Source organism: Gracilinanus agilis, chromosome 6 (genome assembly GCF_016433145.1).
Source record: "Gracilinanus agilis isolate LMUSP501 chromosome 6, AgileGrace, whole genome shotgun sequence".
In the NCBI taxonomy this organism is placed as follows: Eukaryota; Metazoa; Chordata; class Mammalia; order Didelphimorphia; family Didelphidae; genus Gracilinanus; species Gracilinanus agilis.
Window position 1 is genome coordinate 98,715,002 of NC_058135.1, and position 14,548 is coordinate 98,729,549.

Consider the following 14,548-nt stretch of genomic DNA (forward strand, 5'->3'; position numbering starts at 1 on the left):
CCTTCCTCCCTCCCTCCCTCCCTCCCTTCCTTCCTTCCTTCCTTCCTTCCTTCCTTCCTTTCTTCCTTCCTTCCTTCCTTCCTTCCTAACTCATTACCTCAATAAATGATATTAGATGGAAATGGAATTAGGAAGGGTTTTAGACAAGTTTATGCATAACTAATAACTGAGCCATATTTTTTACTTTCAAATTGGGCGTCCCTTGGAGTTAGTGATGACAAGAAAATATTTGCTTGTGCATCTGACCCAGAATAAACCAAGATTATATTCATATACTTATATAATGACTGCAAAACTTCTGTGCTGAATAGATCCCCTAAGATTGTTATCTTAGCATAGCTGGGTCACTATTTCTTGTCACACATTCTTTGATTTGTCTGCTATTGATTCCTTAACATCTCAAAAAAAAAAGATATTTGAACCTTTCTTTCTACAAGCTGATAACTTTACCATTTTCCTCTCCCTTTTATTCTTTGCAGTTAACCTCACTTCCTACTTGCCGCCTTTATTAATTTACCCCTTCAGTTTTTATACTACAAAAATTTCATGTCTTTACTTATCCCTTGCTCCTGATCACTGGTTTGAGGGTGAGGAGGCCCTTCATTTAGATAAAGCCCTTTCACCTTTACCCCCTGTTGAAAACAATCTCAAATCTATTTCTTGCTTGAATTTACTCCCTCAACTCATTGTACATCTCTCTACATTGTCACTATTGATATCCTTTCCTTCAAATTCAATCTCCTATCTTCGTCTTCCTTACAATATCCATTTTCTCCACATAGTATTTTATTTATTCAACAATCATCCTGCATATTATACTTTCCCATATTGGTTTCCATGAAATTGAACATTTATGCTTCTCTTTCTCCCTCTCTAATTATTGCATCTTTATGCCAATGACTTTTATTCTTCCTTATAAAAATTTGTATATTCCAAAGACCTATTTTCAGGATCCTCATTGGTGAACTCATATATTCTTAGACATAGGAGATACTTAATAAACATTTATGTACATTAATTTTATGCAGATAAACTTTCATATCCAACTCTCTGGTTCTAACTCTTCATTAGAATTTTTTTCAAATTTCCAATATCCTATTCAATATTTTGTATTGGCATCTTGAAATTAACATGTGCAAAACTGAATTTACCATTTTCTGTTACCAAATTCCATCTATAGTTAACCTCTGTTTCTGTACGTGACACAATCACACATACCATCATCCTCATAGTCACTGAGGCTTGAAACTTTGGAAGCTTTGACTTTTCTTTTTCTTTTACCCTCGGATATGCTAATTAATTGGCAAGTCAAGTATTAATTATACCATTAATATATTTCCTAAGATTTCCTCTTCCTTTTCATTCCACTTCTGCCACCTTAATTCAGATTCTAATTTGTTTTCTCTTGGATTAATGCAATAATCTCTTAGTGTTCCTGTCTGCAGTCTTCTCCTAGTGTGTTCACATTTTTATTCAGATTCAAATAATCATGTTATTGAATTACGTTATTTCTGGAGAAAAAAACAAACCCTTTACTATTTTCCCTTTGTTTATTCATTGACTTAGAACTCCTTTTCTTGTCATTCAAAGTCTTCCATGCACTCTTATATATATATACATATATATATATCCTTATTCCCCTTTACACAGTGTTCTAGTCAAAATGTTTTTTTAATTGTTTCTTGATTTTATGCTAATCTTTTCTGTCTCTGAATATTTATACCGACTATAACCCATAGTTATTGTCATTGAATGGGCACCTGCACACTTCCTTTAGGTCCAAATGAGTTGAAGTCTTACCCATAAATCCTCCCCAGATCCCTCTACCCCTTCTTCAGAAAAAGTAATGCCTTTGATTTTTCTCCTCACTCTTTGTTTTGGGTTCCTCGCTAGCACTATTTTTAATTTAAAAATTATTTTATTATACTATACTAAGTTTACCATGTGCTTTACTATATCATATTAATTAATTTACTATTTTAAAAGTTATAGTAATTTGTCTTTTTCCTCTACCATATTTTAAATTCCTTGAGAGAAGTCATCTTTATGTCACTGGCACTCATTAAATCACCTTCCATTTAGTAGATGTCTAATTTAAGTTAAATGAATGAATAATTGAATTGATCTTGTTTCTGAATTCTTATTTTAGATATAATATCAAAACACATTCATTACTTAATAAAATATTCATATAGTTTATTGTTTCATTCTTTCTTTGATCTCCTAAATGGCATTTTAGATCTTTAAGATTGGGGACCACAATTAATATTTATTTAATCTTTTATTTTTCTTAGAATTTAGCATGTTGTGAGGACACAAATAGTTTAGAGGATAATGAGTGTCAACTATGGTTAATTCCTCCTCAAGTTGAGGAATGCAGAAGGACTTTGTGACAACTTTTGACTTTCATGAACTTATAGTTTTTCTGAGTAGACACCCAAAACAAAGCACACTCAGTGGATTTTTTGGTACTCGAGTTTACACAATTTAATTTTATTTGATAATATTTGTTTCCAAGGAATTGTGTCCTGAGGAATTTATTCATTTTAAGAACAAAATCGTCATTAAAAAGATGGATGCTAGAAAATATGAAGCCGCATTAAAGGAAGAAATACTGGATTGGATTAAAAATGGCAATGAAAATAAGGTAAATATATTTTTAAATGTTACTTTTGATAAAGTATACAGAAACAAAATTAGAGAAAAGCAACAAGTTTTGGAAAAAACTGATTATGTATAGCTGGCAGGACAAATCTAGAGTAAAAACATTGAATGGGGACTTTGGAATAGAGAGATAAAGAGATCTCTCTTCCTCTATCCCACTGCCACACAGTGCATGAAACAAAAGAGGCTAGCATATATGAAATGGCTAAGAAGCTTTTGAAGGGAGATCATGTTTCTTGGAGAGGTTTTGAATATGATGCCTCCATAACTTATGGTCTTGGTATTGCCTGGAGGGCACTGAAAGATTAAGTGGCTTGTTCATCCACGATTGCACAGCTAGTATATATAATTGGAAAGACTTGGATAAGACATGGTAGAAAGACCACTGGCCCAGGAGTCAGAGGAAATGATTTCAAATACTATCTCTGTTGCTTACCAATTGTTTGACTCTGGACCTTAGATTAACCAGGTAGCCTCTAAGAAATCTTTTAGTTTTATATCTTTGGTCCTTTAAGTCTCTTTAATTTCAAGGACATCTTCATCTCCTTATACTACAATGCCTTTCGAAAATAAAGCATATTTAGGCTACCCTATTAGCTATTGATATAACAATGTAATTTATTTTATTATGCGGTTTATTGAGTTATACTAAGCTATTTTGAGGAAAGAAATGAACTGAGATTTAAATTGCTTAAAAGTTATAGTAGACAGTATGATATCATATTTGTATTTTAGACTGTATACTATCAGCGACTAATAGGGATAGATAAATATCCTAGATCTTGATGCCCATGGCTAATTTTGTTATCCAAAAATGACATCATAGGATTTACAATTGGATGGGAACTTAGAGATCGTCAAATCCAACATGACACTAGTACACTTTTTTAGTTTAAGAAGTGAGATGAATGAGTGAGGGGACAGAAAGGCATTAACATTTACATGCCTCTGGAGGACCTTGTGCAACATCAGTACTAATATGGTTTGAGACAAGTTTCTATAGAAATAAGAGAGGGAGGGGATATTGATAACCACCAGTATCTTGAGTATGAGTATTTTATTCTGATGCTATGAGTTCTCTTATCTAGAGTTAACCAGGTGAGTTCCACTTGATGCTCTTTCCAGTGGTTCACCTGGAGGTTAGGATTTAAGATTTTTACTGGAGTGTCATTTGTCAGAGGGACTTCACCTTCCCATGCAACTATTAAAATGCATCTCTTCTGTAGGATATAATTGTGAACTTCCAAGCTATGACTTATAATATCATTAAATTAAAGCTAGAAAGGATCTTAGAGGCTCTTGGGTCTAGATCCCTCATTTTATAGATAGAGAAATTAAGTTTTATAGAGGTTAAATGAGGTGCACAAGTTCACAAAGCAAGTGAGAGGGTGAGGCCATTTATTCCTTTTCATTATGCCACAGTAAGGCATTTTAAGTTAAGTAGAAGTTAATTTTTTTTTGAATCACCTGCAGATACCACAATTTGTTCAGCCATTTCCCAATTGAAGGGCATATTCTCATTTTCCAGTTTTTTTAAAAAAATTTTTTCCATGGTTCCATGATTCATGTTCTTACTCTCCCCTCCAACCCCTCCAAATCCCTCCCTCCCATAGCTGATGCATATTTCCACTGGTTTTAACATGTGTCATCAATCAAGACCTATTTCCATATTACTGATACTTGCATTGGGGTGGTCGTTTAGAGTCTACATACCCAAACATGTCTGCGTCAACCCATGTGTTCAAGCAGTTGTTTTTCTTCTGTGTTTCCACTCCTGTAGTTCTTCCTCTGAATGTGGGTAGTGTTCTTTACCACAAATCTCTCAGAACTGTCCTGGGTCATTGTATTGCTGCTAGTACAGAAGTCCATTACATTAGATTTTACCACAGTGTATCAGTCTCTATGTACAATGTTCTTCTGGCTCTGCTCCTTTCACTCTGCATCATCAGTTCCTGGAGGTCGTTCCAATTCACATGGAATTTCTCCAGTTTATTATTCCTTTAAGCACAATAATATTCCATCACCAGCAGATACCACAATTTGTTCAGCCATTCCCCAATTGAAGGGCATACTCTCATTTTCCAGTTTTTTGCCACCACAAAAAGCCCAGTTATAAATATTTTTGTACAAGTCTTTTTCCCTATGATCTCTTTGGGGTACAAACCCAGAAATGGTATGATTGAGTCAAAGGGCAGGCAGTCTTTTAGTGCTCTTTGGGCATAGTTCCAAATTGCCATCCAGAATGGCTGGATCAGTGCACAGCTCCACCAACAATGCTTTAATGTCCCAATTTTGCCCCATCCCCCCTCCAATATTCATTACTCTACCCTGCTGTCATCTTAGCTAATTTGCTGGGTGTGAGGTGATACCTCAGAGTTGTTTTGATTTGTATTTCTCTAATTATTAGAGATTTAGAACATTTTCTCATTTGCTTATTGATAGTTTCAATTTCTTTATCTGAAAATTATCTGTTCATATCCGTTGCCCATTTATCAATTGAGGAATGGCTTGATTTTTTATTCAATTGATTTATTCAATTGATTTGAGTAATTAGACTTCTGTCAGAGTTTTCTGTTATAAAGATTTTTTGCCAGTTTGTTGTTTCCCTTCAGATTTTGGTTGCATTGTTTTTGTTTGTAAGAAAACTTTTTAATTTAATGTAATCAAAATCATTTAGTTTACATTTTATAATTTTTTTCTAACTCTTGTTTGGTTTTAAAGTCTTTCTTTTCTCAGAGATCTGACAATTATACTATATTATTCTGTGTTCACCTAATTTACTTATAGTTTCCTTCTTTATATTCAAGTCATTCACCCACTCTGAATTTATCTTGGTGTAGGGTGTGAGATGTTGATCTAAACCTAATCTCTCCCATATTGTTTTCTAATTTTCCCAGCAGTTTTTCTCAAATAATGGATTTTTGTCTGAAAAGCTGGGCTCTTTGGGTTTATCATAGACTATCTTGCTAAAGTCACTTACCCCAAGTCTATTCCACTTATCCTCCTTTCTGTCTCTCAGCCAGTACTTTATTGTTTTGATGACCACTGCTTTATAGTATATTTTAATATCTGGTACTACTAGGCCACTTTCCTTCACAATTTTTTCATTATTTCCCTTATATTCTTGATCTTTTGTTCTTCTGAATGAACTTTGTTATAGTTTTTTTCTAGTTCAGTAAAAAAGTTTATTGGTAGTTTGATAAGTATGGCATTAAATAAATAAATTAATTTGGGTAGAATGGTCATTTTTATTATGTTAGCTCATCCTACCCATGAGCAATCAATGTTTTTCCAATTGTTTAGATCTAGTTTTAATTATTTGGTAAGGATTTTGTAGTTGTGTTTGTATAATTCCTGTGTTTGTTTTGGTAGATAGATTCCTATGTATTTTATATTGTCTAGGGTGATTTTAAATAGTATTTCTCTTTCTAACTCTTGCTGCTGAGATGTGTTGGAAATATGTATGAAAATGCTAATGATTTATGTGCATTTATTTTGTATCCTGCAACTTTGCTAAAGTTGTTGATTTTTTCCACTAGTTATTTAGTTTATTTAGGATTTATTTAGGATTTTTTAAGTATACCATCATATCATCCATAAAGAGTGATAGCTTAGTCTCCTCATTGCCTATTTTAATAGTTTCAATTTCTTTTTCTTCTCGAATTGCTACTGCTAATGTTTATAGTACAATGTTAAACAATAGAGGTGATAATGGGCATCCTTGTTTCACTCCTGATCTTATTGGGAAGGTTTCTAATCCCTCAGCACATTAGGTGGAGGAGGGGATCTCCACCCTCTTCCACCTAATATTTGAACCCATGACCTCCCATCTCTGGACCTGGCTCTCAATCCATTGAGCCACCTAATGGCCCATAAATTATTTCTTGAAGAGTAGTAATTATGCAAATGTATTCTAGCTTAAGGAAGGAGGAATTGAATCCTTTACTTTCACTATTCTACATCCTCAAAAGTTCAACACTCTTGTGCTAGTGGTAGTGTTATAAAGAAGGTATCTTTCTCTACTATTATATTATTATAGGGTATGTTAATCAGGGAAACTGTGCCTTGGATTCCCTTGATAGCTGGCGCAGGGACACCTGAGTCTTGTCACTCAGCTGGATGTTATAATAACTGCCCCTTCTTGATAACAGTGCCCAGGCAGGATCCCTAAAGGTCAGGTGGATGGGTAACCCTTTCAGGTCCCACCTGGGGTTGGATTGATTATTAATATTGGGCTCTATTAGCCTTGGATAATATTTTATCTGACTGCGTTGCTCCCTCCCCAAGAGTTGTGATGTAATAACTAACTACTCAGGAAGGTACTTAATAAACCTTATCTATAGATGCTAATAAGGGAAAGGAATAATCAGGAATGGATTGGGGATAGGAGACCTTGTCACTAATGGCTATGATCACTAATCCCTCAGGACTGTAGGCTGTTTCAGTAATGCTGAAGCTCTTATTCTTCACCTCCTCTGGCTCAGCTTGGCCACGGCCAAACAAGAGAAAGCAATCTGCTCGGTTGATACAGATATCGATGATCCCTCTCAGCTTCTTATTGCCAGTTGTTATGTCAGTCCTACAGCCCTCAGGAAATACCTCCCTTACCTCCCTCTGCTTCTTCTCCTTCCTTCTTCCTGATTCCCACTGGGCCCAGATACCTAAATATCTAATGATGGTTCAGATTTCTAAATATCTAGGGGGAATTCAGAGAGAATCAGAGGACCCACAGTCAGAGATCCCCAGGTCAATGCTCCAAGATCAGAGGTCAATGTCCAAGGCCAAGGGTTCCAGGCCAAGGGTCAAAGCCAAAGGGTCTTTGTCAGTGGTTGTCAGGGTAATTATATCCTCTGGCCAATTGCCTTTCCTCTTGTCCTCACGGCATCTGGGAACATTCCCATGTCTCCAACTGTCTTCACCTGTCAATCAAAGTGAGACTCACTACTCCCAGAGTTTGAATATGACAGTAGCAATAGATTAGTAAGGTAGATAACCAGTGAAAGATAAAATGGTCCAAAGTCCTTAACTGAAAGTGTATAGTATATTCCTAAAATATTAAGTCTATTTTATTTTTTCAATATAATAATACTTTTAGTTAAATACATATTTTGAATACTTCAAAAAGATTTTACTTCATTGATTCTAGGTACTCTGTAGAACTGAACTTGATTATCAGGCCTTCCCTGCCATAATAGACATTTTCTATGGTAAAGGTCTGGTCATCACCTGGTATTCAACCTTGAACCATTAATCTTTTCCACTTGAGAGAACTTTCAGAGTTGATAGTCTTTTGGAATCATCTTTAGGAATCCAGGGTTATCTCTATGTTTTGAGGCTATTAAATCAAGCTACATTAAAACTACCCTCTCTTATCTGTTACATTCTTTTTAGCAAGTACAGGAACTTGGATTTTCTTTGATTCTTTATTCTTTATTTTTGTAAAATAAATTTAACATTTTATTGGTATCTTTCAGTATCATATCACCTTTCTCTTTTTTAATGTTTTTTAATTGATAACTCCTTTTTTTACATCAGAATTTCCCCGTTTATTCTCCATGCCTTGAGAACTATTCCACATAGAATATAGATTTTTAAATTATTTACTTTTTAATATTCTTTAAAAATATTTTGTGTTCCAAATTTTATTTATCCTTACCTTTTCCCACCTACTGAGAAGAAATGAAATACCAATTAGCATTTTTAAAAAAGAAGAGGAAAAATGAGCACAACTGATTCATACATTAAAGTTAAAAAAACAGTTTAGTATTCAACATCGGTCAATCTCCCACATTCATGAAGGGGTAGGTTGGGAGTGTCTTCATATATCTCTTAATTCAGGTCATATATGATTTTTATAATTTTCATTTACTTTGATATGTGTTACATTATTTGTGTGGTTATTCTATATATATTATTGTAATCATGATATGTATTATATTCTTGGCTCTGCTTATTTCATTCTGAGTCAATTAATATACATCTGTAGATATTTCTATGCTTCATATACATCTGTTCTAACAGCATAGTCATATCTCATTATATTAACATGTTGTGATTTGTTTAGTCATCCCTCAATTAATAAACATCTACTTTGTTTCCAATTTTTGTGATCACAAAAAAAGTTTTTCTGGAAATATTTTACTGTATGTGGTACCTTTTTTCCTTGTCAATAACTTCCTTGGGATAAAAGCTTAGTAATAGAGTGTGTGGTTCAAACAGTAGGGATGTTTAATCATTTTACCTACATAGTTTCAAATTGTTTTCAAAAAAGTTGTACCCTTTCTTAGTTTAATTAATGCTGTATTAGTGCCTACCATCCCGAAACCCCTACAACACTGACTATGACAATTTTGCATCATTTTTGCCAATTTTCAAGGTGCAGGTCAAACCCTTCAGGTAGTGTTGATTTTCATTTATCTTTTTACTAATGATTTGAAACATTTTTAACGTGGTTGTAAATTTTCTGCAATTCTTCTTTTGACAACTGTTTATTAATTTTTTTGACCATTTATCTATTAGGAAACTGTAAGATCACTTTCCTTCTTATCCTATTCATTCTATGCAGAAACTTTTCAGAATCATATGTAATCAGTTATCTGTTCTATCTTTTGTAATTGCTTTTACATTTTGGCCTACTAACAAAAATTTCTTACCCATCGGTTTGAGGATTATATGATCTACATCTCTTTAAATTTTATATAGTATGATTTTTAATGCAGGGACACATCCATTTAGAATGCATTTTGGAACACAGTGTAAGATGTTCATCTAAACTTAATTTCTAACAGACCACTTTCCAGTTTTCCCAATAAGTTTTATCAAATAAAGATTTTTTTCCAGTGGTAATTTATGTTTTCTATTTCATAAAACATTGGATTATTGAGTTCATTTTTTTCTGACTTTCCTTTGTCTAGTCTGTTCCATTAATCTATATCTGTATTTTTAATCAGTACCAGATAGTTTTGAAAACTACTGCATTATAATATAGCTTGATGTCTAGAAGTGCTATTTTTCCTTTATTCCTTACATTCATTAATTTAATATTCTAGATTTTTTGTTCAATATGAATTATATAATTTTATTAAGTTCTCTAAAGTATCCCTTTCATAATGTGATTGGTATAACATCAACAGTATAAATTAACTTTCATAGTGTTGTCATTTTATTATATTGGTACAGCCTTGCTATGAACACTTAATTTTTTTTCAGGTGTTTATATTTCTCTATAATTCTTTAAGATGCATTCTGTAATTAAGTCTGTGTAAGCCTTTTGTGTATTTGTTGATTGATTCTCAAATATTTTATACATTTTGTAGTTATTTGGATCAGGATTTCCCTTTCTATTATTACATCTGTTCTATTATCAGTATATAGAAATGCAGTTCATTTGTGAGGGCTTATTTTGTAGTCTGCAACTTTGCTAAAGCTATACATCTTTTTTTTTTAAACCCTTAATTTCGGTGTATTGTCTCATAGGTGGAAGAGTGGTAAGGGTGGGCAATGGGGGTCAAGTGACTTGCCCAGGGTCACACAGCTGGGAAGTGTCTGAGGCCGGATTTGAACCTAGGACCTCCTGTCTCTAGGCCTGACTCTCACTCCACTGAGCTACCCAGCTGCCCTAAAGCTATACATCTTGATGAGTACCTTTGCTGAATCTTTAGGATATTTCATGTATACCATCATATCATTATCTAATACAGATAGTCTTATCTTCTTTTTATCATCTTTATACTTTTGATTTGTTTCTTTTGCCTTACTGTCGTTTCTGGCATTTCCAGAATTCTTTCAGGTATTAATGAGAGTGGGAATCCCTGATTTACTCTCATACTACTGGAAAAAGGTTCTAGTGTGTACTGATTGCATATGTACTCTCATTTTATTGGGAAAGGTTATATAGAATATTCTTATTGCCTATGAATCTTGTTTGAGGTTTTCAATAGATGCTTTTAATGATATTAAAAAGGTCCTTCTATGCTGATATGTTGTGGGCATTTTTAACATGAATGAATGTAATATTTTATCAAAGACTTTTCTTGCCTTTTTTGAAATAAGCGGGCGATTTGGATGTTTTCTTATTTATTATGATTACATTGATTGTTTTCTGAGTGTCAAATCATTCTTGCATCTCTTCTTAGAAGAGTGGAATGGAACTATCTTGTAATAAAGGGTGAATTGTGTATGATCTCTCTCTCTTTCATCTAAGAATCAGTTCAACTAGTTAATGCATCAGCTGACTCTGAGTGTATTTAATATTTTGCTTCTATCTCCCTGACCTTTGCCAATTCAGGAAAGAGGGTCAGTTTTCTCTTCTCTTCTTTAGGACTAAGGCAGATTATTTTTCCAAACTTGACTATATTTGTTTTTCCTACTCTTTTGGGCTGAATTTGATAGAGCATCCTTTGATACAGTCCTTTTAAATGTATTGCTCTAGGCCAAGCAAGTGCTGAAGATCCTTAGACCTGCTTCTGTTTCCCAATCAGATGACATGGAGCATATGTTTCCACTTCTTGTTGAAAAGCTGAGAAAAATGGACAAACTACCTGCATTGTTTTTTCTGTAAGTCATTAAACATTTCACCTTTTTTTCCCTACTCCAAAACGAACTGTGCCAACATTAGCTGAAGGCAAGTGAGAGTTAAGATGGTTTTTATAGTAAAATCTAGTAAGCCTTGATGCATTGTAAGGCCAAATGTCATTCTGCATAAATTTGTGGAGATAACTCTTGTTCATTGTTTTATTTTCTTTTGTACTTTAAGAATTGTCTTTAAACAGACTACTAACTACTCTAGTTCTGGTTTCCCCCCCCCCCCATATATCGCTTAATTTATTTAAGATCCTGCTAATTATTTTACATCATAATCATTACTTGAGTGTGCATTAGTGTTTACAAAAATAAAATGGACACATATGTGTGTGTGTGTGGTATTATGCACACATAGTTATGTATTTGCAATAGGCATTATTGGAAAATTCTTACTGATTTTTTGTCATCTACAAGCATTCATTATGCAGCTATTATATGGTAGGTATTATGCTACATACTGAGGATACAAAGAAAATCAAAGGTCAATCCCTGATCTTGAGGAGTTTGCAATCTAAGAAGGAATGATACCTGTTCAGTGGATTGGTTTTTGAACAACTACTAGTGATATCAACAATAAATGTAAATATGAGGGTAAAAATTTTTGGATATTGAGGTCATAGCATTTTAATCTTGTTTCTATTCAATTCAGTGCCAATCAGGGAGTCTAGAATCAGAAGAAATGGATTTAAAAATCCTACCATTGATTCTCACTACTTATGTGACTTGGCTTATTTTCCCTATGCCTCAGTCTCCTTTTCTATAAAATAAGGCAGAAAGACTCCAACACCTGAGGTACCTTTTAGCTCCAGACTCAGGATCTCATGCATTCCAGGCAGCCTTTTATTTTGTTTTATTTTATTTTTTCTTTTGCTCAGTTTTCTCATCTGTAAGTAAGATTCTATAATAGGCTCTGGGATGATTATTTCTGACTTAGGCTAGCTTCTTCTGGCCTGGGAGATGTTAACTTGAAAATTCAGTTCTCAGTCTATGTTTCCATTAGAATTTGATTCAATTCAATTAGCTAAACAGCTACTCTGCACAAGGCACCCTCTAGTAGGAACTGGACACTAGTTCTTTCCATGTTGCCGCTTATCTGGCAAAACATGTAAATATATTTCCTGCCACTAGGTGGCAGTTGCTACAACATGATTCGCTTGTTCTCCGGCTCTTTTTATTGGTAATTGAAGACCCTGATACAAAGTGAATGGGGGGGGGGGCCGGGCGAAGGGGGGGGGGGAAGCATATTGGAAAGAAAAGAAGAGAAAGGAAATCGATTCGGAAGTAATAAGCTCACAGAAACTTCAAGCGGGAAAGAAAAATGAAGTTACCAATAAAGTCACCCAAAGCTCGGGTCTCCTGGCGCCATTCCCCCTCAGTCCTAGTCAGGTTGGACGGACTCCAGGAAGAACGTTTCAGTCCAGGCTAGCTTATTCTGGGCTGCGCTACTAAACTGGAAGCTGCAGAGAGTCTCTGAATTTGGAGGGGAAAAGTTACAACTTCCTTTTGATGAACCTTTAAGAGAAATCGAGCCTTTTACTCACCCCCTCTAGGTAAGGGTTTGATATTGGTATTTGTCGATAGAGCCCTTGACTCCAAATTGCAGGGTGACGCATTATAGATGGCTATAAAATGACAATAATAATGGCTCTATCCTCGATTAAATGAAATTAGAGAGGAAGTGGAGGAGTTACAAGGAGAGAAAAGATGGAGAACCTCAGGATATTGAAAACTTCAGTGGATGCAAACTATAGTAATTATATCTGATGGTGACGTAGAGGGCAGGAACAGTACTAAGATGTCACATGATTTTAAGAAAATGGGCCCATGTTAACTAGAATTCTAAAAAAAAAACCCACTTTTGGGTCTTAGGGTATCATTATAATTAGCATGCTTATTATACCAAAATATAATATTTTAAAAAATAAACTAGTATTGGTCAAAACCACTCTAAGTAAACAGCTTTCTACAATATTTGACATAAAATATAAAAATATGTTAGTGCCTGCACAAATTTGCACAACCTCGTGTTGTTCCCCACTCATTGTTTACTCCCATATTGCAAATGTATAGATTTGGTCGATGTCTAGTGAAAGCTTTGGAGTATTTATGGAGAACTTTTCTATTGAAAAATATCACCAACACATCAATGTCAAGAAGAATTTGTGTGAAGCATGGTATTTTCCAGGAAGATTGTTTAAACCCATTTTGATCCTACCATCCCTAAGTTCATTATCATCTCTCCAGATACATTAAATATTACTTCCAAATTAAAGGAATAAAAGCCTTTATTAACCACTTTCTACACGTATATGTCATCAAGTGATATGACTGTCAAAACTGAACAGCTCCTAGGGGGCAGCTGGGTAGCTCAGTGGATTGAGAGACAGGCCTAGAGACCAGAGGTCCTAGGTTCAAATCTGGCCTCAGACACTTCCCAGCTGTGTGACCCTGGGCAAGTCACTTGACCCCTGTTACCCACCCTTATCACTCTTCCAATTAGGAGCCAATACACAGAAGTTAAGGGTTAAAAAAAAATCTTAACAGCTCCTTTAACTCAGGGAATGTTTCTCAAAGGATATGAAAGTACAATTTGATTTACTAAGCATAAAATTCTCAGTGTAGACCAAGGGAAGACAGAGACTGAAGGACTCAAGATTGAATTAAGTAGCCACATTAAATTCACGGATGGAGGTGATAACTACAAATATTTTTGTCCCCTCAAGTCAGCACATAGGACAGAAAGGTACCAAGGACAGAGCTGAGGCTGAATATATTTAGATAATTAACATTCCACAATTAAATCTAAATTAACATGTTTAAAGCAATTAACACTTACATGATACCAGTTGGTTGTACACTTTTGAAACTGTAAAGTAGACTGTAATAGATTTGGAAAGTACCTAACAAAAACCTATACAATTTTAACGAATTAAAAATCAAAGTACTAGGACTCATTACGTTTCCACTCAGAGGCACAGCTTTCCTGATTGGTGACTGCTTTCTCATTTTTTTTTCTGGCAAGCCTCAGCCATGTTTTATTTCTATATTATTTATATTTATATTTATTTCTATATTCTACTCTATATTACAAAGTCATTTTTTCAAGAGCCGCCATGCTGCCACACATACATCCTCATGCTCAATCCTTCTCCCTCCAATTCTGAAACTCTAATCATATCAACTCTGTCTCTGATTCGAGAAGAGATCTTCTCCCTTGTGTTCTCATTCTCCATCCCATTGTAATGTTTTGATTTAAATTGCCACTGGCTGGCCACCGCTCTCCTACATATATATTATCTCT

General features: G+C 34.5%; 1 protein-coding gene across 1 annotated transcript in view; it reads left to right on the forward strand.

Moving 5' to 3' along the window:
* LOC123252310 (probable ATP-dependent RNA helicase DDX60) overlaps positions 1-14,548 on the forward strand; it is a 102,098-nt gene that overhangs the window by 49,970 nt on the left and 37,580 nt on the right. The window contains exons 23-24 of the mRNA XM_044681678.1: positions 2,519-2,647; positions 11,096-11,220. Coding sequence (XP_044537613.1) covers positions 2,519-2,647; positions 11,096-11,220 — 254 coding nt within the window. The remainder of the gene's footprint in view (positions 1-2,518; positions 2,648-11,095; positions 11,221-14,548) is intronic.